The sequence below is a fragment of the Malaclemys terrapin genome, chromosome 1 (genome assembly GCF_027887155.1).
Source record: "Malaclemys terrapin pileata isolate rMalTer1 chromosome 1, rMalTer1.hap1, whole genome shotgun sequence".
Classification (NCBI taxonomy): Eukaryota; Metazoa; Chordata; order Testudines; family Emydidae; genus Malaclemys; species Malaclemys terrapin.
Genome location: NC_071505.1, coordinates 319,776,060 through 319,802,279, shown reverse-complemented (window position 1 = coordinate 319,802,279; position 26,220 = coordinate 319,776,060). Strand labels below are relative to the sequence as shown.

At 39.5% G+C, this 26,220-nt stretch overlaps 2 protein-coding genes across 4 annotated transcripts in view; both read right to left on the bottom strand.

Annotated features, from left to right (window-relative positions):
- Positions 1–6,808: 6,808 nt before the first annotated feature.
- LOC128829994 (collagenase 3-like) overlaps positions 6,809–26,220 on the bottom strand; it is a 20,676-nt gene continuing 1,264 nt past the window's right edge. The window contains exons 3-15 of one of the 3 annotated variants that reach the window (XM_054015574.1): positions 24,809–24,924; positions 23,615–23,854; positions 23,259–23,362; positions 22,593–22,723; positions 15,224–15,465; positions 14,221–14,369; positions 13,997–14,122; positions 12,621–12,782; positions 11,874–11,991; positions 10,914–11,047; positions 10,391–10,550; positions 8,916–9,019; positions 6,809–7,958 (exon numbers count right to left, since the gene is read on the bottom strand). In XM_054015574.1, the coding sequence (XP_053871549.1) occupies positions 7,858–7,958; positions 8,916–9,019; positions 10,391–10,550; positions 10,914–11,047; positions 11,874–11,991; positions 12,621–12,782; positions 13,997–14,122; positions 14,221–14,369; positions 15,224–15,375 (1,206 nt within the window). In that variant the 5' untranslated portion in view covers positions 15,376–15,465; positions 22,593–22,723; positions 23,259–23,362; positions 23,615–23,854; positions 24,809–24,924 and the 3' untranslated portion in view covers positions 6,809–7,857. Of the gene's footprint in view, positions 7,959–8,915; positions 9,020–10,390; positions 10,551–10,913; positions 11,048–11,873; positions 11,992–12,620; positions 12,783–13,996; positions 14,123–14,220; positions 14,370–15,223; positions 15,466–15,565; positions 21,352–22,592; positions 22,724–23,258; positions 23,363–23,614; positions 23,855–24,808; positions 24,925–26,220 lie in introns of those variants that run through there. The other 2 variants (XM_054015575.1, XM_054015573.1) reach the window with 2 other exon arrangements.
- LOC128841041 (collagenase 3-like) overlaps positions 22,647–26,220 on the bottom strand; it is a 26,389-nt gene continuing 22,815 nt past the window's right edge. The window contains exons 8-9 of the mRNA XM_054035751.1: positions 23,684–23,854; positions 22,647–22,723 (exon numbers count right to left, since the gene is read on the bottom strand). Of these exons, the coding sequence (XP_053891726.1) occupies positions 22,647–22,723; positions 23,684–23,854 (248 nt within the window). The remainder of the gene's footprint in view (positions 22,724–23,683; positions 23,855–26,220) is intronic.

Genomic DNA, 26,220 nt, shown 5'->3' with positions numbered 1-26,220 from the left:
TCCTTCTCCATGTGCAGCTAGGTCTTTTCACAATAAAATCTTCCCATCTCTTTGGAGGTTGGCCGAGTGGTCGTTTCAGTGCCCGTGGGTACCACTCAGCGACAGCTGCAGTTCATCAATTGTCAGTGAGCCTTGTTATATGCCTGGCCCATCGCATTTGTCATGCCTGCTCTTTACAACGTCCTGCACTCCACTCTGCTGTCGATCACTTCATTGGGGACTCAGTCGCGGATTGAAATCCCCAGAATTCTTCTTTCCATTGGCCTCTCCATGATAGATAGTTGCTGCGCCTCTGTCTTCGTCAGTGCCCATGTTTCACTGCTATACAACATTGCTAGCAATACTGCTGAGTTGAAGAAGCTGGCGCGTGTTGCCTTGTTGATTTTTTTTTTGAGGACATCCTTGATAGAATTGAATGCGTGCCAACCTGCTTTCTTTCTTTGCAAGAGTTCACCTTCCTGATTGTGGCACATGTTAATTTCTTTGGCCAAAATAGGCATTTTTCTCAACTTCTTCTATTTGTTCTCTCTTGATTGTTATTTGGGCTTTTGGCCAGGTATATGACCACATAAATTTTGACTTGGCTGCTTTTTGTGTCGAGTTCTCGCAGTATTTTCTGTAGTTTGATTGTATTTTCGGCAATCAACCCAATATTGTCCACAAATCTCTACCCTGTCAAATGCTTTTTCATAGTCAATGAAGGCAATACATAAAGGGAATTTGTATTCCCTTGAGCGTTCCAATATATAGATGGTTTATAGAGAAAATATGGTCAATTGTGCTGAAATTCCTTCGAAAGCTTGCCTGCTCGCTTGGCTGCTGCTGGTCCAGACTCTGTGAGAGTCAGTTTGTTATTATTTTGGTGAACATCTTGTAGACATGTGAGAGCAGGCATATTGGATGATAGTTTTTAGATCTTCATGATTGCCCTTCTTATACAGCAGAACGATGTTGGACTCCTTCCAGCTAGATGGTATCTTCTGCATTTCCAAGTAATGGCTAAAGCTCTGAGCAAGGGTTTCCCAGAGGTCTTGGCCTCCAGCTTTTATCATTTTGATTGTCACTCCATCTTTACCAGGGGCTTTTTCTTCCTTCATTTGGTGAACTGCATGTCGAACTTCGCTGACAAGGACTGGGAGTACATGCTCACTGGTCTGTTGAAGTGTTGGTACTGGGACATTTATCTGAGACACGAACAGTTCCATAGCATAATTAATTGAAAATAAACTATCTTAAGTTATTCCCTCCTCTAGGTTTCCCCCCTGTTCACATTTAGATTACAAGCTCTTTGGGGCAGAGACTGCTCTTATTTTGGGGGGGTTTACGTCACTGAGCACATTTATTTAGAGCAGTCATGGGCAACAGGCGGCACATCAGGGTAATCTGCTGGTGAGCCGCAAGATATTTTGTTTACGTTGACCATCCACAGCCACAGCCCCCACAGCTCCCAGTGGCTGCGGTTCACCATACCTGGCCAATGGGAGCTGCAGGAAGAGGTGGGCTGAGGGATGTGCTGGCTGCCACTTCCTGTGGCTCCCATTGGCCAGGAACAGCGAACCATAGCCACAGGGAGCTGCGGGGGAGGGGGGGGGCATGCCTGCAGATGGTCAATGTAAACAAAATGTTCCGTGGCCCGCCAGCAGATTATCCTGAGGGGCCATGTGCGGCCCACGGGCTGCAGGTTGCCCACCATTGATTTAGAGCATTTACAATTTAAAAACCAGTGTTGCACTTACCAAATAATAGTAATATAATTAATATAACATATGAAGATGATTCTGCCATGGCTATAGTTTTAACTTAGGACTTAAGGAACCCAGGTTGAATTCTGTGTTCATCACTAGGCCCAGATCCTCAAAGATATTCAGAGGTCTGACTCCCACTTAAATCAATAGCACTAGGCACCTAAATACCTTTTGAAGATCTGGGCTGTAGCCTCTCTGTGCTTCTGTTCCCTGTCTGTAAAATTCAGATTACAGCACTTGGCTATTGTGAGACAATGAATACAACCAAGATTGCGAGGAGCCCTGATGCTATGGTAATGGGGACATATAAGTACCTTGGATAGATAGCATATAAGTAAGAAAATGACATGTTTTACTCAGTTGCCTTGCCTTGAAATATTTCTCTTAGAGCAAAATACTCCTCCATCCATCTTCTGTGTGGAAGGGTATAAATTAGCGCGAAAGGCCCAGTTAGCATTATTTGTAGAAGATTCTGTAACTTCTGCTCGGCCAATAAAGAGCTGCAAAAGGAATAATGGCCTACGCTTCCATGTGTATAGCAGCAATGGGCTGGGTGATGTAAATTTTGGGAGGGTTTCTCTTAACAGAGCAGTCAATGTCCTTCTGCTCCCTGGACTGGTTAATTTTAATCTTTTCTGTAGACATGAGGCTTGCAGCCTACACACTGTCGCGCCCTCCTGTAGCTATGGACTTGGAACATTTGTCTATGTGTGCGTAATGGGGTTCAATTCAGAGATTATGATATTCCTGATACTACTTAGGAAATACATTGTTTACAACTGCCTGGCACTGGTGTTGAAAAAGGAAGGGATATTAATGGATTGAAAAACTAAATGGACTTGCCAGTCCTTTAACGCGTCTGACAGCTGCTGCCTAGACATCCCCTCTCATTCCCTCAGACGTCCGCTTTCAGCCCTTCATGTAGATCCACTCTCCAGCAGACTGTAGCCACTATATCATATCCATTGTGGTTGTTTAGTAGCTTCACTAAAGACCATCTCTCTCTAGGAATGAGCAGTAATTGTCTAATCAGCTGCACCACTCTTACCAACACATGCATTTTATTGGTTTCACAACACTCCCACTTACTATTTCTGTCCCTTGTCCTCTGAGAAAAAGAACCACCACTGCCATCTACTGGCTCTGTAGCAGTTTTGCATTTAGTATATTAACTGTAAAATCTCCTTTAAATTAAAATTATTTTCTTTCTTAATAACTGGTCCATATATCAGACCACAACTTAGCAGTTACCCAGTTGTTGCCTTTCCAGAACGTTGCTGATTTTCAATGAGTCCAGTATATTTGTTATATCAGTTCTATTTGTCTCAGTTTTATTTTGTGAGTGGAACTGTGCTGCAAACAGTTATGTTTCTCATGTAATTATATCTCTCTGTTCACTGGCTCTAGTATGCATTAGATCTATAGAACAGAACCTTTGTCTAGTGATACATGGTTTTACAGAGTATACTCACTGTCAAGGCTGAATCCCCACTCTGTCACTTTGAGTGCAGAAGTGGGGGGCCCACAAGGATTTTAAAAATTAATACTTGCCACTCCAGGCTTGTATTAAACTCCCAAGATTACAGCTTTTCTCTGACCTTGGCTTGGTAAATGTTGCCACCACCCAAATGCAAAAAAACCCTTGGACCCAGGAAGGAGCACTTGGGAGTTCCACCCTGTGGGGTACCCTCAAGCCCTTTCACTCCGGCTTTTATGGAAGAGCTGAGAAAGAAAACAAAGGAAATTAGCTTTTGCTACCAGCTAATCGAACAACATGCACAAACCACTTAGGACACCAAAAATCCAATCCTGTTCTTTAAAAAAGTAAATTTTATTAAAATCAAAAAGGAAGAAAATACATCTGGAACTTAGGCTTTTGCTAGATTTTAAAAGAGCAATTCCAAAAATTAAGCCCCCAAAATAGCTTTCTTGGGATTTAGCTTAAAGGTTACCAGCAAACAAAAGCATCTGGGGTTAGCACAGAGGAGTCCACAAGCCTTAAAAAATAAACAGAAATAAACCTAATCGCGTCTATTTAAACATGCCCTGTCCAATGATTTCTTCTAGGTATGGAAGATGAATTCTTTTACCTGGTTCAAGTTTTACACAGCATTCCTGCTTATAGTATTGCTGCTCCCTGTCTCCTTCTCCAGAGACAAACAGACAAAGGGAAAGTTTCTTTCCCAATTTTAAAAAGTTCTACCTTCCCATTGGCTCTTTTGGTCAGGTGCCCACTTTTTTTCTTTACCTGGGGGACTTTTTAACCCTTTACAGGTAAAGCAAGTAGAGAATAGCTACCAAGAGGGATTTTACAGCTAACTGGCTGGCTGGGTGTCCATCAAAGGGAACTAAGCACCCCCTCATTCCAGTCTCTTCAGGTGTTGTCATTCTGAATCTTGGCCACTTTTGGGGTTCTCCTTTTAGGGTCCTGTTTCTGAATCATGTCCACCAGTCAGTGTTTTTCCCAAATAAGGAACATTGAGGCACTAATAGGAAGTGATGACTCTATCAAGATGATCTCAACCCTGTGTGCTTAGCTGAACAGCTGAGACTTTTCAGTGGTCTCTTGACTATCAGGGCCTGTCATCTTCCTGGTCACAACTCATGTCCTTTGTCCTTTGACTTACAAAAGTACAAAGTACTTCCTCACCCATTCAGACGTCTCCTTCTTACACTTCCTCAAGATGGACAAGGCCTCTTAAATAATATAAGAATTTGCAGAACTGTCACCGCATCTGGGAACCTGGGTGAAAGGTTACTTCACTCTATCAAGGCTCAAAGTCAAGCTGCATCAAAGCTATTTATTAATACCATTAACATAAAGCTAAAGTTTACACTCAGTGTCTCCATGACTATATAGCTATATGTCCTGCACTGGTCTTCTACGTGGCAGTAAAGAGCATGCTGCTAGGTCACTAGGCCAGGGCAGTCTTTCGTCACATTATCCTAACAACTCTATGGTTGCTGTTAACATGGGGCTATGGTTGTCTCTGATCCTCTCAAGTCATGAACTCCCATTTGTGATTTTTATGGAATGGGGGACAGAGATTTTTATGGGATGGGATGTCCTTAATTGTTTGCTGTTTATTGTAAGCAGTTAACTAGATATCCTTTTTCTAAGGGGGTTTACTGATATTTCAGATTTATGTGGGGGGGACTGATTTTTTTTAACTGAATTTTTTGTTTGTTTTTGGCATCTATCATGCTTCAATCTGATCTTTTCTTGTGCTTCCTTTAAGTATTTGACTTTGTCCTTTTCCCAAGCATTGCTTTTCATATTTAATTCTGGTAAGATTGGGCCTAGTGTGTGGAAAAAGGGCCTGCTCTTCATAGATTCATAGATTTTAAAGTTAGAAAAGACCATTACGTCATCTAATCTGACTTCCTGTACAACACAGGCCATAGAATTTCACCCAGTAACCCCTGTATTGAGCCCAATAACTTGTGTCTGACTAAACTATATCTTCCAGAAAGACATTCCGTCTTGAGATGAAGACTCTCCCACTTCTGTAATGCCCCAGCTGTTCTGGAGGCTGTTGGATCAGGAGAACAAAGGAAGGAAGCAGCATAAATTGGCTGCTCAGAAGCAGCCTTATGGTGTTTACAATGTGTGTGTGGAAGAGGGGGAGTAAAAATGTGGGAAGTCTGAAACAGGTGCTCTGGGAGCAAGGGGTCTGGAGAACTCCAAGGACTCAGAGACTGTTGAAGCAGGCTGAGCTTGAGCCCGGGATGGTTTTGGGGGGAAAGAGGAAAAGAAAAAATCAGCAGCAGCTTCTCCTCTCCCCCCCAAAGTGCTGCTGCGAGCAGGCCAAAAAGCCAGTGGTGGAAATGGCTGGTGGAGTCTGGAGAGAAGCTGCACAGTGCTGGGAGAGAAAGGCCAGAAGCAAGTGAGGCAGCAACTGGCACTAGAAAAGAAGGGACACAGAAGGAGGGCAGTGAATAGGGACCCCGGCAGCTGAGTTGTGGTGTTGGAGAGGCTGAAAGGGAGAAAGTCCATGTCAGAAGGGACAGGAAAAACAAAAATAATAGAAACAGTAGGGATAGTAGGAAAAGGGACTGTAGCTAGAAAGAGGAAAAGCAGTGGTATGAGGGAAAAGGGATAAGTTAAAGGAAGAACAGTACAGTTAAACAAGAGAAAAAATAACTAGTGTTTTACATTATATGCACTGTTGTAGCTGAGTTGATCCCAGTATATTAGAGAGACAAGGTGGGTGAGGTAATATCTTCAATTGCACCAACTTCTGTTGGTGAGAGAGACAAGCTTTCAAGCATTCAGAGAGCTCTTCTTCAATCTGGGAAAGGTAATCAGCATGTCACAGCTAAATACAAGGTGGAACAGATTGTTTAACATGAGTAGTTAACACATATTTCAAGGGACCATTGAAGGTAAAGTGTTAGTAACAGTTATTTGTTCTTTATTTATCATTCAAGCTAGAAGGTAATTTACTAGTAATTGTCATTGCTTGTATTCTGTGCAATCAATCAATTTATACATGGTTCTTGTTCTACTTATTTTGGGGCCAACACTGAATATTTTTTGCACAATAAAGAAAACTGTTTTAATAAATTGTGAAGGGAAAACGGAATTCTACTGAAAAATCAAATTATGGGTAAAAAAAGTAATTATTAAAAACCACAAGTTCTGTTACCTGATTTCTTTTGTAAATTCCCTGTACAGTAGAACCTCAGAGTTACAAACACTTCGGAAATGGAGGTTGTTCATAACTCTGAAATATTCATAACTCCAAACAAAATGTTGTGGTTGTTCTGTCAAAAGTTTATAACTTACTACAGATTTTAAACTTTATTATGAAGAATGCTGCTTTCCCTTTCATTTTTAGTAGTTTACATTTAACAAAATACTGGATTGTATTTGCCTTTTTTTTTTTTTCTTGTCTCTTCTGCTGCCTGGTTTTGTACTTCCAGTTCCAAGTGAGGTGTGTGTTTGACTGGTCAGTTCATAACTGGTGTTCATAACTCCGAGGTTCTACTGTAATACTCTTTTGCCTTTTTTGGCATGCGCTAGTCCATATTACTGAATAAGACTCAAAATTCACTTTAATTCATTCCGTTTATTTAATACCTTTTAAAGTTGAAAAGTAAACATAGTCATGCATTGTTTGTGTTGACTGAAAAAACAGTGGACTCGTAAGGCACTGGAACAATTGAAATAAATATAAAATGGGTGAAAAACTTTGACTTTATAACACCAAAAGGCATCATTTTAACATTATTTTGAAATGGATGGTCATATTCTCAGCTGTTGTAAATCGGCATCACTCCAATGAACATCAGTGGAGCTGCATCAGTTTACAGCAGGGGTGGATCAGGCCTGGGGTGCTCTCAATTGATCTATATTAGTGCTAGATCACAGCCTCCTTCCCTGAGTATCTCATAACTCTTGGTGTTTGCCATCTCTTCCTGGCTTCTACAGTGTCATTCAGGCTAATGGTTTCCTCTGAGCATAGTTTAGGCATCTTGCTGTTTCGCCATCCTCACTCGGGCTTGTTGTAAAGATGCCATGGTCAGTGGTTTCCATGGGGACATGCCAGTATGAAAACATTTTCATATTCCATAACTCCAATATCTTAAGCTGGTGTCTCCACACTCCTGGTATCAATCCTGCTGTCCTGACCCATTCTTTACACCTATGAAATCCCAATGATCTAATGGATTTTTTCCTAAGGTAAGGACTGCAAGATTAGCCCTAATTACTTAAATAGCAGTCACCACTGGTCTGTTCCTGAGAGGTGCCGAGAACCTCTTGCAAGATGCTAAGCACCCTCAAATGATTGGAGTTGTTTGTACTTGCAATCTCACAGGATGCATTCAGCATCTTGTAGGGGGGATCTGGTTTAGTTCTGCATTGATTTTAAATGGTCTAATGTCCCTTGAAATGCTAATCATTTTCTTCTCTCTCCTCCTATTAAATTAATTCAGTTCCAGACTGACATAAGCGATATAGTTCACATATATACAGTATAGCTTTGGTGGTAGATAAACAGAGTTTGTTCACAGAATCATTCTCTATAAATCCCTATTCCCACAATAATATTTCCATTTGCTGTAGGCTGTTCTACAGCCTGCAGCATGGTACCCAAGTAGAAAGCGATTAGCACCAGAACATGGAGTTAGTTTTCAAGACACGAACAATTCTTTTACTCCAGATGCTATATTGAAACTGCAGTGGTCCGTTGAAAAAGTAGATGTAACCTATGGGGGAAAAGACTTGTTAAAAGGAATTGCAATCAGAAATTAATATCATTTGGAGGTTTGTTAAAAGTATTACTTCAAATAAAAAGAAATCCTGGATTTTCAGACTAAATCTATTCAGCTGAATGATTTGCTATTTGAAACTGAGCTAAATTTTCAAATTGGCCTCATTCTGGCTCGTAAATTGGTCCTACCGGTCAATATTTTGGATGCTCAGAAACTCAGTTCTTCTCTTTTTACATAGCATATGCCTGTGAAAATCATGTGGTTACTCATTTATTTAATTCCCTGATTTTCAAATGCTATTTAGAGACAATATAGTCTGGTCTCAGAAACATGGACACATTGTGTAGAGTTATGATGCTGAGTTCTGACCCAGGGTTCTACCAGAGATCTGTTGGGTGGTTCTGGAAAAGATACTTCACCTTCCTTTCTGAGTTTCTCTCTTACAAAATCCTAAAACCTGCCCACCAAACTCACTCTTTTGAATATATTAAAGCACTGTACAATTAAAAAGGAAGAAAACAATTTAAAATATCAGGAAATAATACATGGTGATTACAGCTGGCTGAAAATTTTCAAATGGAACACTTTTCCATCAGAAGATGTTGAATGACTATCACGAGAACATATTGATTGCATTGAAAATTTTGACAGAATCATTGAAACATTTCCTTTCTATAAGATCAAAGTGCTTTGTTTCAACTTTATTGGTCTGATTTTTATATATTATGTTACTTGAAATTTAACGTTTCTATAAGATCAAAATGAAATATTTTTAAACAATATGGGATAAGGTTGTTTCAAAATTTCCAAAATGATTTTTTTTTTCAGAAATTTCATTTCACAGGAAAACTTCAACTTTTTGTTTTGATTTGGGATGGAAGGAAATTTGTATATGCTGGAAATTCTGAATTTGGACCAGCTCTATTGATAGTAATGAAAGGGAAAAAATACCATTTTTTTGGTAGACTGCATCCACTCTATTGCCAATTCCTGGGAATTCTTCCTCTATCAGTCTGGGGTAGCCTTTTTCCATAACTTGGTTTTCTTCATCATAGCTATGTTAAACATGGAAAAAATACAAATTCAATGAACTTGCATGACTTGCAATCTGACAAATGTCCTATCGCCTTTAGGTACTGAAGGGTTAAAATCCATGTGCATTTTATATAACAACCTGGTATATGGATTGGGCCAGCTCTCTTTCAGACCCAAAGTCCAGAGTTTGGTTAAGAGACCAGAGGCCTAGCTAATAGTGATTAGCTAAGAGAAAGCAGAATAAACAAGACAACATTGCCTTTGCTAAGATATGCTTGGTCAGTAAAAATGCCAGATGTTGAAGCAATAACTGAATAATTATGTTTCATCCAATGTTTCAAATTGAACAAAGGATCCCTGTTCCTATTGTGTTTCTCCTGAAGGGAAAACAGTCTTCCCACAGATCCAACCTTGAGTTTATGAAAATTGGCACATCAGTATAATGATATGGCATCCTTCCACCTCCCTTCCCAGTGACCAATGCCCTGCCTTAAGACATAAAGGAGACAATCGGTATTACCATATCCTTTCACTGTTTCTTTGCTTTAACCCCTAGGAATGTACCTGTTGGACAATCAAATGAGTTGCTCCATTCCTATGGACCCCAAATCAGAATTCAACATATATATTTTATACTAATAACATTTATCAAAGTATTAATTAAATGTTAACTTGCTAACTTGAGACCATGGGCGGAGACATTATGTAACCGTTTAAACATTGGCTAATATGCTATCTTGTTTTGCTGCAAAACCTATCCCGGGGTGTGGAACTGCCTACCCCGTCACTTTCCCCCGCCCATGGAAAATCTATATATTTCATTGTAATCAATTGATTGACAGTGTCTCTAAGCCTAATAAGCCAGGTGACACTCCGCCAGCACTGTGTGTAATAAACCCCTATGCTTTGACCTCTACACGGTGTGGATTTATGTCCTTCAGTTTGTTCAAAGATACTCAAGTTGTGAGTGGCTGGAAGTCACTAGATTGTCTATGCCAAATGAAATGGTGAGTATGAGTTCAATTCTCCAGGCTCCTTATACCAGAAACACAACCTCAGCTGGTACAAGAACAATAAAGGTAAATTTTTAAAGGTTGGGTAATAAACTACAGAATTGAAAAGCTAGATTGTACCTAGGTATATAGGGGCGATGGTGCTGCATGTCTGTCATTGGAGCAGGTAGGCAGAAAGTGTCAGGGGATGGATGGAACATTGGCTCTACGCCCGACTCACTGGCCAGCACAAGAAAACTAGAACCAAGTGGGTCAAATCTGCTGCTGGTTTAGGGCAGCAATAACTTACAACCCTTTGCCACACACAAAAATTGGCCCTTTTGTATACAATTAAACTTGGCAGAATTGAAAATAAGAACTAGTAATTCTCTAACATACCTCCAGTACTTGTCTCCAGTAAAAAAGAGAGTCTTGCCAGTGTCTTGAATGTGGACAGCCCCATCTATTGTTTTCATCTCTCTGGGGAATCCCAATTCATATATTTTTTTAGGGTAACCTTCAACTATGTCATAGCCATTCAGAGCCCAGAATTTCTTGCCTGTAAATAATGATGACAAAATGTTAATCTTTTATAAGCATCAATGGAAAGGTATTAGAAGAGTAAACCCCAGCAATAATGATTACATTGTTATTATTTGACATTATTAGTTTTATGTGACTTAGATCATATGGGGCCAGATCCTCACCTGGTGTAAAATGAAGCCATTACACCAGATGAGGACCTAACCTTCTAGTCTAAATTCTGCACTCTCCAGTCCATTGAAGATCTTGTAGTGTTGCGTGGGCTGAAACCAATGGAAGTTTTGCTTGAGTGAGGACTATAGGATTTAACCCTAATTAGCTTTATTAGATTAGACTGATTAAGATACTTCTACTTTTCTGCCATTTGCAAAAGGCTTACCCCTAAATATGAACACATGATCTTTCATGGGGTTTTCATAGGCAGCATCAATCTTGTTTGGAAGTTCTGGCCAAAATGACTTAATTAACACCAGTTCTGCGTCAACCATCTGAGGATGTAGGCGCCAGAAGAACCTAATTTAGAAAGAGAAAATGGACTTTTTATCATCTTCTTCGTGGTATGGCATGGTATTGTTTTCAAAGTGTTTCACAAATATTAACTAATTTGGGGTTCTCAGTTTTTTCTATAATGTGGAGCACATTTTAATTCAAGGAGAATCTTATAGACCTCCATCTCCTCTCTTAGCCATGATGGTTCAAACTACCTAGCTCATTCATAACATGAACACTTTCATAGGAAAGAAAAAACTGATATCTTGATTTCATTTTGTCCAACTTTCTTCCCTTAAGAAGAGAAAATACAGATAAACGTGGCAGTGCACCATGTAAGATTGCTGTGTGCAGTGCAATTTTGCACAGAAAATTAAATCGTTTCTGAATTTTGGCGAAAATCCAGTGCAATCCTATGAAACAGTAAATATGTCTGCTTGATCATGTGGAGACTGACCCCCATTCACACCAGTTTCACATCAATATAACTGCATTGACTTCCAGGAATTCTTGATTTTCACCAGTGTGACAGGGAATCAAGCCCATATTTATGTTATAAAGGCTGCTTAAATGTGATATGCTATATAGCTCTTACAGTCATTTCTGTTGATTTCACAACCTATTTTAGTTGTGCTTAGTAAAAGAGATTAACCTCCAAGGGAGAAAGTTAGCAGATTTCTTGGAAGATAGAAAAAGAACTAATCAATTATATTTTCAGAAACAAATGATAAAGTAATGGAAATTAAAAATGTTGTACCAAGTGTAGTTCTAGTAGTGAGTTGGCTGGGGCCTATACAGCAAAAGAAGCATATGTGTAAACCATACACTGCATCATTTATTGTTGTCTCACCTGTCCTTGAAGATCACCATTTCTCCTCGAAGTTCTGTTATTGCATCAAGTGACAAATTTTCATCACATTTCTCTGGAGTTTTGGGGTGTTTGGGGTTGGGATCTCTGTCTCCTGCGCCTGTAACCATAAATTATAACTTAGCTTTGACTGCTTTTGTACTTCTTCCATGTAAGATAACTCTGTACTAAATGGGACACTGAAGAGTCCACCAGTGCCAGAATGAATACAACCATCAAGGACAAACTGTCTGGACTAATGATATTTGCTTTCCCTTCTTATTCTTCCTCTGGCAAATCATGTCCCTATGTTTTGGGGTTTAGTTATGTTGCAAAGATATCTGTGGTTAAAACTAAATGGGTGCCATTGACACCATGTCTTTAGGGCCTCTGAGAAGATTGCTTCCTCCCAAGGTTTCTCATATGGGCATTTCTGTTTCTCCTACTTCATAGTCTTCAATCATCCTCCCATGGGAGACAGCTCAGGGACCTTAAGTCCACTATAACAGGTAATCAGTTAGCAGCAATCACCTGTGCACTTGACACTGCTTGCTTCAGTTTCTGCCTGACTGTTAAATGTGGGTGTCTTCTGACCCTGAGGCCTGGTTCCCAGGATCCAGGGTTTCTATCTTAATTTACCATGGTACTGACCATTGAGCAATAGGAACACCAGCAGCAGATTGCTAGCCCTAAGCTAAATTGCAGTGCAGCATGTACATTCTAGGATAAAATGGCAAGAGGAAGACAAACCATAGAGAGCTTGGATCCCTTGCACATCATCGTCAGGAAGTAAGAACCCAGTGTTGCCAGTGTAGGTGTAAATAGGGAACATCAGAGCTCCCGGGTCTCTGGAGTGCTCAAGTCCCAAAGAGTGACCAAACTCATGGGCAGCCACAAGAAACAAGTTGTATCCTATAAGAAAGCAAAGCAAAAGCAAAAATACTATATACCTGTATCTGAATGCAGTTTATTGCCTGATCCTCTTTCACAATGGCTTTTTTGCACTGACGATACAAAACAATTATATAGATCTCTGCATCTTCTAAGAAGTGAACATACATGAAATAATTAACCCTAAATATTATTACTCCTTTTTACAGATGGGGATGCTGAGATACACAATCCAATCCCGCTGTCTTCATTCAAGACAATGGGAATTTTGTTTGAGTAAAGACCTAATAGCCTGAGCCCTTTACGTTTTTTCTTACACTAAATTGTATTTGAAAATTTTCCTACTATCACCAACCCCAGTTCAACTCAACCATCTTAGCAATGTTTGAAGTTGTAGGGTGAAATCCTGGTCCAATGAAGTTAATGGAAGTTTTGCCAGGATTCCATCCCTAGTGTAGATAGTCCATTGACCATCAATGCTATTTCCAGCATTGGATCAATTAAATCTGTTCCCAGCAAAGCTAGATGACACGGTGCTGAAAAACAGTGTCTGCAGTTGAAAAAATGTTAGTGACAACTGGATCCATTTTTCAAAAATGGCTCTTTGTGCAGACAAGGGCAAATATTTTCAAACTTCATAAAAGTGGCCTGATTTTCAGATATGGTGAGTATCTACAACTCCCACTGGCTCTACTGGGGGTCACACCATCTGTCTGAGATCCAAGCTGGACACCCTCAAATTGCAAGTGAAACAATGAGATGTTTGAATAGTAAAAAACCCAAACAGCCTTGTTTCTCTAGGTTCATGGGTCATGTGATTCATTATTCTGTTGTATTCAGACAACTGACAGGTATTCTAGAAGAGAGTTGCAAATTCCAAATTTTAACACAAATAATTGTTTTGTCCATAATTCATGCAAGACGTGTACCATGCTCCTATCTACAATATGGGATTAAAAACAGCTCCCTGTGACTTCAGTAACCAGTCACACAACATGAATAATAAAAAACAAATAGGGAGCAGTCAACGCAAACCATTCACAAACAACATATAGGGTGAAAATTATCTATCCAAAGTATCTGGCAAATATTCTGAATAGCAAATACATTTTATGAAATCAGGATGTGATTGTGAATGATTTGCTAACCAAAAGGGACAAAATTCATAACCAATATTATTTGAAACAAATAGTGCACCCAGCTCTAGTTAAAGTGATCTTTAGAACTTATGTTACCTCTGGAATCAGCTGACCAGGTTTCATCATCATCAAAATGGGCATCTCCTCCATAATTTGGTCCAGGAGGAAAAGCATGAGCCAGTAATCCAGAAGGTCCATCAAAGGGATAAAAGTCACCATGTTCTACAAAGCAACATTTAAAATACCGACAGCATTTACATCTAATTTTTAAACAGGTGAAAATATAATTAAATTGCCAAAAAGTAATCTTTCTCTGTTACCTTTAGTTCCAAAGGAAATCATGATATCAGCAGTGCCACTACGAATTCTAGTAAAGTTCAGTGGTGTCACTTCAGACCAAACCTTGAATGCCTTTTTGAATGCTCTGTCCACTTCAGCACGTGTCAGATCTCGAGTGTAATTCACAATTCTATCAATCAGATAAAATATCTTCAATTAACCTTTCTGCAGGACCAAAGAACTTTTCAATGTACCTCCAGGAAAACCTACTTTTGACTGGGAGACAGCCATTTCTCAAAAGCTGGATTATTAATGTATAGTGCTCCAAAAATAAAAATGTACATTTCCATCCATCAGTATCATTCAGAAAGATAATGACCTAATAGTTTGGGATTTTTGTTTGTTTGTTTGTTTGTTGCCATTATTATATGCACTAGAGAAACCCCAGGAAACTAAAAGTATGTTCTTTATTAAGATATTTTGTATAGATAATATGGGACTTTATTCAGTATATTTTTATAAGTATTTTGAAGAGATATGAAATATCTCATGCACCTGACCATTCTGGAGAGACAATACATGATCGAGGGGACATTAAAGAGATACAGTGGTCATCATTAAAAACAATGTTTGTTAACAGCTTACTACATAGCATTATCAGAGATACCACTTTTATTTCCATATTCAATACATAGGGAAAATAGCCCTCTCTCTTTCTCTCTTGTTTACCACTCTTTGGTTTCTGGCAAATAGTGACTTTTTAATGGCATCATAGTGTGATAACTGAGTTCATTAACGAAATTTAGGTAGAGCCTGATCCAAAGCCCACTAAAGTTAATGGTAAGACTCACATTGACTTCTATGAGCTATCTATCAGGGCCATATAGATTTTAAAACTGCAACATGAGATTTTTACAAAGTCTAGACTATCCTTTCTTCTTGCTGAGCTTGTCAACCTAATATACAATATAATGGCTGTTGAACAACTATATAGCAGGATAACTTGAAAATAAGAAACAATAACACTAAATATTATAATTTTACCTGTATGTTAAATTATTTTTTGACCATTTTAGTTTTCTAGGGAAAAAGTTGTATTCCCCCACATCAGGGACACCACATCTTGGCTGTTGCATCAGCTCGTATGTTTCTTCATCTAATATGCCAGTCACCTCCAGCCCAAAAAAAGACTGCATTTCTCGAAGTTTGGCTGCCACTGAGTTGGCATTCTTCTTCCTTATGCCAGCAGGACTGGAACGTAGGTTGTAATGTGTCTTTAGATAGCGCTAGGGAAAAAAATAAAATAATATTTCCAGTTTCCAAACATAAGAACAAAGGCAATCAAACAGCCAACCTTAATATGTGAAGATTGATTTTATACTGTACCTCTGCAAACTGGAGGTCTTCTGTTGTGAATTCATCACTGTCTTCATGGGGAATAGGCAGTGTCAAACAATATGACAAGCCCAGCAAGAAAAGGAAGGCAGCTGCAAGGCTTGGATGCATCATGCTGAATTCTTGGGTTCTGAAACTCTGATTTTTAGAGTGTAAATACCTTTACTTTTATAGACCTAAACTGGTGAGTCATCTCTTGTGGACAAGTCAGAATGTCCTTGTCATTGCAAAGTAAACATGCTTACACAGCTGGTTTATTTCTTCATTCCAAGAAGTCCTGGTTTGGGCATCTGTGGTCCCACTAAGGGCTTAGAAACTATATCTTTATATAAACATGCTCTCAGCATATTTACAGATGCTGTGGGAAGTATTGTGAAGAAGCAACTCAGCATTATTTCATTACTTTGCAATAACTTACACTGACCTACTTTTTTCGCCTTTGATAGGATAATTACTTTCCTTTTATTTTGTCAGAGAAAGCGACACTAAAGGACAAGCTCTGAGAACAGATGGATTGTCTTAAAGTAAAATAATTTTAATGTCTATACTAATTCATTAGCACATCAATTGTTTAGCAAACTTACCATCTTGATTCATAAGACAACAACAATGTGGAGTATATTATTTTACTAACATGTTCCTGTTTTGGGTTTCTTTATTCGTTTTAATTTTTAGTCTAAAACTGTAACAACAATTTTGTTGCTGGGATCGTGATAGTAGTGGGTCTCAGTACAGATCAGAATTATTTACAGACACATTTTCAGAAATGGATTTGGATCCCAGGTTTTGGCTACCAAGTTGAGATGTACCTGAAAACACAGCAACTGAAAACCAGTTGAAAATGCTGGCCTTAGAGAAGTATTTGATCAATGGCAAATATGAGCCTGTAAAATGGCCACTTCATGGAATCTGACTTCCCTTAAAAACAATAAGATAATTCATGTGGGATACCATCATAGGTCCATTAGGCACACAGTTACTACTGTCATGTGGGCGATGTGAAACCTTAAATAGGTAGATTCTGTTTGTATACAAAGCATGATAGAAGCATGTGACTACGATAATTTACAAAGCACAAGATGTAGTGAAACTGGTAATAGGACAGCAGCGAATGCTACGGAATTTTTGAGTTTGAGGCTACTCCTTTTCTCCATAAAGTCAACTCAATCTCAGCTCATTCTGCGCTTTGGAAAATACAGACTGGCTACCATCACTGATTCTGTCCACGTCACACTTGCCTGTATGCCAGATCAAGGTTTTGTCATGTTGAAATTCCCCCACCACCTTCATTTAGTCTGATCTTCCATCAGAGACTTTACACTACACAACATGTCTCAGCCTAATTCAGCCTGTTGATGAAACAGGACCCAGTGAAGCTAAATGGGTAAAAATTCAGCCAGTTGCCCAAATGACAAATAATGTTTTATCAAGAGATGACAAATCGCAAAAATAGATGAAAGTGGGTGGAATTTTGTGCTGGATTATTTGGCCAAGTTTTTAATTTAACTGTAAGTTTGAATCAGTGCTAAATGTAGTCAGAGCAATTAGAAATGGAAAACACCTATTAAATCATCTTGTCCATTCGCCTACAAATGCAGGATTTTCCCTTTCTAATATGCTGATGTGGACACTGAAGCGAGACACATATGTCAGAGTATAGTTAAATGTGGAGGCCTCTGTTTTTTTAAACTATTAGGCAATGAGGAACACCTCCCTGGACTACCCAGCAGGGCTGTTCTAGTGTGGAATTTAGCTGGGCCCTGGATTCTACAAAGCTTAGGATGGGTCTGAGGGCAATTCCCCTTCTACATGCCCAGGCCTGCCCTGGAGGGCAATTAGAGTCCCAACCCATTCCTCTCCTCCATGCTGGAGCTAGGAGAGATGAGCCATGAAGGCTTACTTCCTTACCATGCAATGTTGTGCTCTGAGCCCATTGGGTTACAGAGACCTCACATCAGACCCTTTCTTAACACACCAACCACACTGGAGCTTGCCAACATTGTGACAAATGTAATGTAAATCCCTAAATCAGATGTCCAAGATGCCAGATGGAAGGTGAAAAAATCCCACAGTCATTTCTCAATTTTCCCATATGGGGGAAAAAAAATCCCTTTCAGACCCTCCATAAAAATCTGGTGATCAGTATAGTCCCCAGCAGCCCAACAACTCCAGAAATAAAGGTGTGAAAGGGTGGTGCTGGAACAAAGCTAAAATGGCTACAAGCCAGCAATGGGCAAAAACAACCTCTGCTTCCTTCCCCTGCCTCTGGAAGTGGGAGCCAGTCAGTCGGTCTGTCATGACCCCAGTCATCCAATTGCAGTGGGAACAGGTAGGAGAGGCTCAGGGCTCAGACCTAGTTAAAGCCAAACCCCTGTCCCAGGGAGGGAGGGGGAAGGGAAATCAAGAGGAGCCAAATTCCCCTCCCTTTCTCTCTCTCCCTCTCCCATCACCCACAGGGGAAGGGAAGGCGAGGGGTGTCGGCATCCTCGCCACTCCATGGCTCTCTAGTTACACGCCCCAGTTAGCAGGTGAGTGTTCTCCAGTCCACCTTTAGATCCTTCCACGTGCACTCAGATACAGTGGTGGTAGAAAGGTAAATTCTCATCTCTTCTTAAATTACAGTTCTACTCTGAGAAGGAACTTTGACATAATAGGATTGTGGGGTTTCACGTTCTTGTGTTTCATTCATTCCTTGTCAAACTCATTCAGTTTGCCAATAAAAAGATAATTTTTCTAACTGCAGCATCTGCAAACTCCCCCTGGGTTGTGACAATTACACTAATTTCTTTTCCTCTCATGCATCAACATCCGCAACAAGTAGCTACGTTCTTTTGCTTTGCTCATCCCCTCTCTCCTGCCCCTTCTCACCTGGCTGTGACTGGCAGCTCAGTTCTGGTGCTCTGCCCAGCCCCTACTCCTCACCCTACACTGATGAATCTCAGGTCATTGCTGCATTCCCACTCAGACCGCATATCATATAGCTGGCAACTCAATGCACAGGCAAATCACAGGTAATTACATGGTAAATTCTGGCATATAATCTTTCTAATAATAGATCCAATAATGATTTATTCATCTCCTATTTCCTTCCCTCTAAAAAAAAATGCACCCTGAGTCAGTCAATTCTCAATATTGCATTACTGACATATGTGGTATTGCTTTTAACCGGATTAAATGGTAGTGGCAGATCCTCAGTAAGTATTAATTGTCATAGCTCCACTGCCCTCAGAAGAGCTATGACAATTAACCCCACCTGAATATCTGCCTTGTCATGTTTAAAATAACCTTCCAAAGTAACCCTTTACTAAATTCAATCCCAACTGTTGTTGTGAAGTTCTGAGCATCACTGCTGTGTGGAACAGCAGCAAATCTGAGTCCTAAGCAGTCTCAAAGATGCGTGTTAGTATCCAGGAATAATTTAAACTCCTGTGGGTTTAAGATTTAAACTCCTGTGAATCCCAGATGCGCTGAAATTAGCTTCCTCTAACTAAGGCAGCATGTAATAGAACAGCTAGTGTGTTTGTGCTCCACTGCCCACTACAGGCTGGAATTGTGTGTCTTAGGCTCTATGCTACTAATATCAACTCTTTTCTTACTCAGGTGGTAGGAGCAGTGCTTAATTTGTTTTGAAAGAGTTGCTGGGGCTCAAGCAATTTTTTTACTTTCTTAAGTGACATGGCAAGCCTAGAGGTGCCAGGACTAGGAACTGCCAAACCTAGAGGTGCCAGGGCTCAGCCCCTGCAAGCCCTGGCACAAATCAAGCACTGGGTAGGAGTCTGTGCTTTTGGAATAGAAGGCTACAATTTCTATGCTCATTGTCATAGTGAAGTTCTGAGTGGCCATGGTGTGCAACACAGTGACACCGGGAAATTCCTAGGTGGTCACAGAGTAGGGTGACAAGATAGCAAATGTAAAAAATTGGGACAGGAGGAGGGGGGTAATAGGTGCTTGCATAAGACAAAGCCCCGAATATCAGGCCTGTCCCTATAAAATCAGGACATCTGATCACCCTATCATAGAGTTATTACAATAAGTATAGATTGGCTAAGTGATGATTAAAGGTGAGGATGGATAACCACCTACAAACATTTGAAGGTTATAAACATAGGAGGCAGAGTAATTATTTAGGGACAAATGGGCAAAATTAAGAAAAGGGAACAGTGTTAAGACTGTAGTATCATTCCCCCAAGGAAACGGTTTGAAAGCCCTGAACTTTATTTAAGGTGAGACTAGTCAAAACACCAATAAATATACTGCCAAGGACTGCCCTGCACTAGGAGGAGGATGGACCAGATAGCCAAAAAGTCCTCTTCCATCTCTAAGTTCTATGATTTAATGAGTGTTTTAAAGCTACTGTATTCAGGCTCTTGAGTACCTCGAAGTCCATAATGAAAGCACTCTTCTAAAGCCTCTGTTTGTAGTGTCTTTTCCATAATTACCCTGAGGCCCCATGGCCCAAAGACACAGACATTTTATTTGTAGAAAAAAATTACATTGGGAATGATTTTTTTTTCTAGGCAAACACCTTAACTTATTCAGACATGTATTAAAAGTTAAAGTTAAATATAGAAGGAAAAGGGGTAGCTTTTTGAACTTTAAATGTTAAAAGAAAATAGAAAAACAATCCACCCAACAGAAGATTCTGCATAATAAATGTTGGTCCTTTTCTATTTAAAGGCAATGTCCACAAATGAAAAGCAACTCCAGTAGTTTGTTTGCTGGTGGGTAGAAAGACCTATACCAAAGAAAAAGGATAGGCTGAAAGGTTGTTTGCGTACATAATTATTTTATCACAAACACTAAAGAAAAATTTCTCAAAACATTAAAATAGAAGTTGATTCATGAAAGATCATTTATAAAAGCCACCTTATGTGCAGGTGATGGGCTGAATCCTGCATTCCACACACACCCAGTTGTTTTCATTAGGGAGTTTTGGACATACAAGGAATGCAGGCACGGATTGTATTACTATAATTATTTCTATTACACTCGTGGCTCAAGGCCCCAAGAGAGATGCAGGCCCCTTTTGCTAGACACTAATGGGAAAACACTATCTAAATGAAAAAGGCAGACAAGGGATAGGAGGAACTGGAAGTGAGAATAGAGAGATCACATGACTTAAGCTGAGAGAGAAATTCCATGGCAGAGCTGGGAATTGAACCCAGCTCTCCTGAGTCCCAGGCCAGTTCCTTAACCTGAAACAGCAGTAAAGCATGTAGTTATTAGCTGATGTTTCCAACTGGCAATTATCTGCAATGATACCAAAGCGGTCTGACAATGTCCAATGGTCTGAAGTATGAAATACTATCCACACAGGTTCAGCTGATAACAGATGGCACCACTATTAATGTTAAAAACATCCTGTGCAGAGGATTGTGAAATAAAGCTTAAGCTGGGTACTGAGTGTGTCATAGGCCTTGTGCTGATCCTTTGAACATAGGTAAATTTCACCCAGTACAAACACGCCAGCACAAACTGTTACAGAGACAAACACCTGTCAGGAATGGTCTAGTTTTACTTAGACCTGCCTTGAGTGCAGGGGACTGGACTAGATGACCTGTTGAGGTCCCTTCCAGTCCTACACTTCTGTGATTCTATGATTTTGCAAGTGTGCAAGTCTGCCAAATTGCTGAACAATATGCTAACAACCAATATGCTAACAACAATTTCTGCAATTCTCGTATTTTGGGGTCATGTGTAAGGTAAGTGAAATTGATGGTCATTTTCCAGGGAGCTGAGAGGTAGGAGTTTTCACAAAGAATTTTTCTTCCCCCCAGAAAGACACAGACAGAGAGGAAGAGAGGTGGTGAGAGTGATTAACCCCAAACAAGCACTGAAGTGCTAATCATTCAAAAACAAAGACTGTGCCAAGAAAATGGTTTCAAAACAAAATAAACAAATGAAAATAATTGAAGCTGTGTCATATTTTGATTTATTCCAAACCTTCAGTGCCCAAAATAGCATTAGAAGGCATTTTTTTAATGTGACCCTAAGCTGGCAAACAGTGAACTTTAGAAAATCAAATAGTGAATAGGCCACTTTGTCAATCTCTGCTATAGCAAGTTAACTTTAAAATAGAAACATCTCTAATACTTAGGGATAGCTCACTATAGTCAGTAACACTTTGCTTCTTAACATCCCTGTGCGATAGGAAAGTATTAAAAGGCCTATTTTACAGCTGAATAAAGTAAGAACTGGAGCAGTTAAGTAGCCTGCCCAAGGTCACACATAAGGGCCGTGCTCCTGCAACTATACAGGCAGACAGCTGCATCTGTAACATTTTAATGGGGCTCCACCCACTTCTGGGAATCCAGTTGCAGCACCATGGCCAAGGAAAGTTGGGAATAGAACCAAGGACTCTTGGATTCTAGTGTCCTGGTCTAAGCACTGCATCCTCATTTCACATACCAACAGTTGCCAGGGGTATCTAATAGAGCTGGTTAGGAAACGGTTTTCCTGTCCCTGGCAAACATTTGAGATTTCGAAAAATGTTCCCATCACGAATCAGAACAAAAATTTTTGCACATTGACAAACCATAAACATTTCAGTTTGGATCAATCGAAATGCTTTGTTTCGATCATTTTTGGCCATTTTTTATTTTATACAAGTTATTTTTTTTACTATAATTAATTCCCAGTTCAACACAAGAAGTTGTTTTGAGCTGGGACACCAGAATTTTTCATTCTGAAAATGTCAAAACAGGCTGATTCAACAATTTTGAAACTTTTTTTAAAAAAAAATTGAGTTGAGAAATTCATCAGAACTGACTGTTTTGGTTTAGACAATTTGACTTAAAAAAAAACAGGAAAACAGTTCATCAAAAAATTCCTGTCCATTCTAGTATCTGAGCTACTATGGTTTTTATTTTGCTTCAGCAGTGAAGGTATTGTGCTAGCTATGTGGTATCTCTTGGCCATTGTTGACTTTTTAATGGCAATCACAGTACATACATGTAGACTTTGTCATTAAGAACTAGAACCCATAGGACTAGTAGTTTGACATGTTCAACTGACTCACTTGTCGTGCCTACTGACTGAGATGTGGGTTAACAGCACAATATGCAGTTTGCACTCAAAGTACGAAGAACACGCTTATGGCAGATGATTTATATTCAAATTGCTTTGATCCATGGAAGAAACAGATGGAACCTACAAGAAAAGAAAATCAGTTTAAGAATCATCGCAGCCATCATGTTACTTATTCTTTAAGAAGGTAGAAATATTGTTTTATTTCATTCCAGTAGGTTTATCAGTTTACTAGTTTGAACAATGTAGCTACAAAATATCCAATGATCTCTCTGGCTGTCACAATATTGGAAAACAACCACCTTGTAGTCCAGCCAACCTCAGCTCACCCTTCTTCAAAATGGGAAGGAATTGGTTTGGTTTATAGTATTTTTTTTTTTAAAGGAAAACAAAAAGCCAGAGGATACAGTAATAGTGCAAAACTTAATTTTCTGTATTGTTTTTGAGATTTCTAACACATTACATTTCTATTTTAAAGAATTCTAATATTTACATTAATACAAAAATCTATTTCAACAGTATGTTGGTAGTAGTAGGCCTCTTTTACATAATTACATAATTAGATCTTGTTATGTTTTAATGCACTAATTTCTGTATGTCAGTCTATGGGCACATCCAATCATTATTGCAAAGCATTTTTACAAGCATGAAAATTTACCATTTTCTTGGTATGCTGCATCAATTTTATTTTCAATTCCTGGGAAATCTTTCTCTATTAGTTTTGGATAACAATTTTCCACAGAATGGCGTTGTTCATCCTAGCTGTAATAAAAATAAACAGGAAAAACAAATTGAAACAGATTATCTAATTGATGGTGATTCAACAGTTCTTTTAAGCTGAGACAGCTTAGGGTGGAGACATATTAGTGGGAAGGAAGGGAAAACATTGCACATCTGATGCCTGTGCTGTATCTGTTCTGTGGATAAATTGAGGACTTTGATCTCCAAGTCTATGTATTCTACACCTTCCACAAACTCTAAAATAGAGATATTAAATATAGAGCCAGCACTAACCTTGCTGAACTCAAATATTTGGATTGAATTTACAACACAAGCGGGTCACCCAACTTCTTTATCTCTCACCAATACTATGCCTCCAGTACTTGTCTTCTACGAAAAACTTGGTCTTTCCAGTCTTTGTATCATGAAATGCAGCATCTACCTTCTGGAGGGTTCTTGGAAATCCAAGTTCATAAAGTTTCTTGGGGTAGCCCTCAAGTATGATATGTCCTTTTAGAGCCCAAAATTTCTTTCCTGCATGAAGTATTGATGGAAGGAAAAACACTGTATAAATTTAGTGATACTAAATCAATAGGGGAATTTTCAAAAAAGCAGAGGTGAGCATCGAGAGCAACCCCTACACTTTTCCATCACATCTAAGTTTTTATATCACACATACTATTGCAGAATCTGAGCAACTGAGAGAAGCCTGCCAGGGTGTCACATGATTCTGTCCTTTTTCAAACCAACCTCAGGCACTATGGCCATTAACTCCTCTTGATGGGATGCATTAGATGGTACCAAGGATTCAAGTGGTCTTTGTAAAAATATAAATTCATCTATTTTAATATGAAGAAATTGCCAAAAATAGATTAAGGACACAATCCTGTGGGATCTTGTCCTTAGTCTACTTTTGGAAACTTCTTTGTATTAAAAGAGGTGAGCTTGCACTTGTCTAAATTTAAGCCAGTGGGTAGTGCCACTGGCACTACATACATGCATAAGTGTTTGCAGGATTGTGGTCTTAATTAGGACAGCGGTTTATTCAGGGTAATAGAATTCCTCTACCCTTACCCTCTGCTCCCATAGTCTCAGAGGTGGGAAGCCTTTGTCTGGATCAGCAGGAGAAAGAAAACCCTTGGCCCTTTTAAGGATTGCACCCTCCTTTTTTCCTCCTCTCTTTGTGGGCACTCACCACTACTTGTGGGTTTGAAGGGTGGAGTAAGGAGGCGCTGTGTCTAATTGGTTGGACAGAAGGGTACAGAGAAATCCTATGGCTCCTGCACACAGAAGAGGAGGGTTTATAAGCCCTTCCCACTGCCTCAGGGTGCCATTCTGTGCTGGGAAGAAATACTCCTGTGTCCCTCATGTCTGTTAGGATTGGAGATTTGGGCTTTGCTATGGGTATTCTGCTAGTCACCTTTTCAGGGCTGGGAAGGAATTTTTCCCACACTTTCAGATTGGCCTAGGCAATGTGGGTTTTCTCACCTTCCTCTCAGCAGCACAGGAACAGACATGGTGAGCAGGGTAAGGTTGTAAAATTCATTTGTTGCAACTTAGCAGGTGCCCAGTGCAGATACTTGTTCAGTAGTAAGCCTGATTCCCTGATAAACCAGAATTGGAAGTGGATTAGGAAAAGGCATCTCCTAAAGAAGGTGGGGGATGGGGTTGGGCCTTGTAATGTCAGATACAGCAAGAAGACAAACCCCTTCCCTCCCCACTACCTTTGTATGAGGGTGTTGGGGTGCCAGTGGTTTTGTGGGACCAGATTAACTGTGTGGAGGGGGAGGAAGCTGATGACAGCCCTCCCCCAGGTGGTACAGATGACAGAAGGAAGGATAACCTGCACTGGATGAGTTGTTGCTGGGTAGTTCCCAGGTGTATAACATCATAAAGTTGTGGCCTAATTAAACCACATTCCTGGTGTCTTGTCCTTCATTCTTTGCAGAGCCAAAGCCTGCCATTGACTTCAATGGGAGTTGTGAGGTGCACAAGTAATTCAGGATAATGTCAAAAGATTCTACTGAATCACACTAACATTGAAAATTAAGGCTATCATCAGTGCAGACTGAAGACAACAAGCTGTCCTTAAAAAAAAAAATAAGCTGGAAAAAAGTAGCTGTTGAAGTGAGGGCTACTGTAAATGTTTGTTTTCAGGAATTTTGAGAAACAAGAACAATATTTTGTTAAAGCATTTACATAAAGGAAAAAGAATGGTTCAAGCCTGGTTTTTGTTTGCCAACCACAGTTATGTTGTATATTCAGCCGCTATTTTGAAAATAAACTTTCAACTCCATTGTAAAATCTCTTCAGACAAACATTTTAGGAAGAAAGAAATAGAAATTCTCACAGAACATCTGGTGCATTAAGTTTTCAATGGAAAAATTACAAGCAAGTAGTAAACTTACCATTTAGGATTTTAATTACTGGTAAATTATTGCCCAAATGAGGATTTAAGAAAACTCCTAATGCTGCCTGTAGCGTGAATGTTTTCAGCCTGCAGAGATGATCTTTATCACAGATGGCATACAAATAAGTATTTGATATTTCTCTATCACAGTGAGGAACTGTGTTGAATGTTTATTTACTTTTTCAAAAGTTCAGTCCTTCACATCTTGAAAATAAGTTATTGATCATTTGTATACAAATTACATAGCTAATTTTCCAAGTCAAGAAGGTCTATACAAATCTAAGCAGAGACCCAAGCATTGGACAAATCATTCATATGATTATTTGTTGTTTTTTATGTGGCACCTAACCTTCAGTCATGGACCACTGTGCTAGGAACTGTACAAATATTTAACAAAGAGACAGTCTCTGCTCTGAATGGCCACATTTACACTTTGGATGGTTACATGAATGCAATATAAGAAGTAAAATAAAATATAATTCTAGTCTGA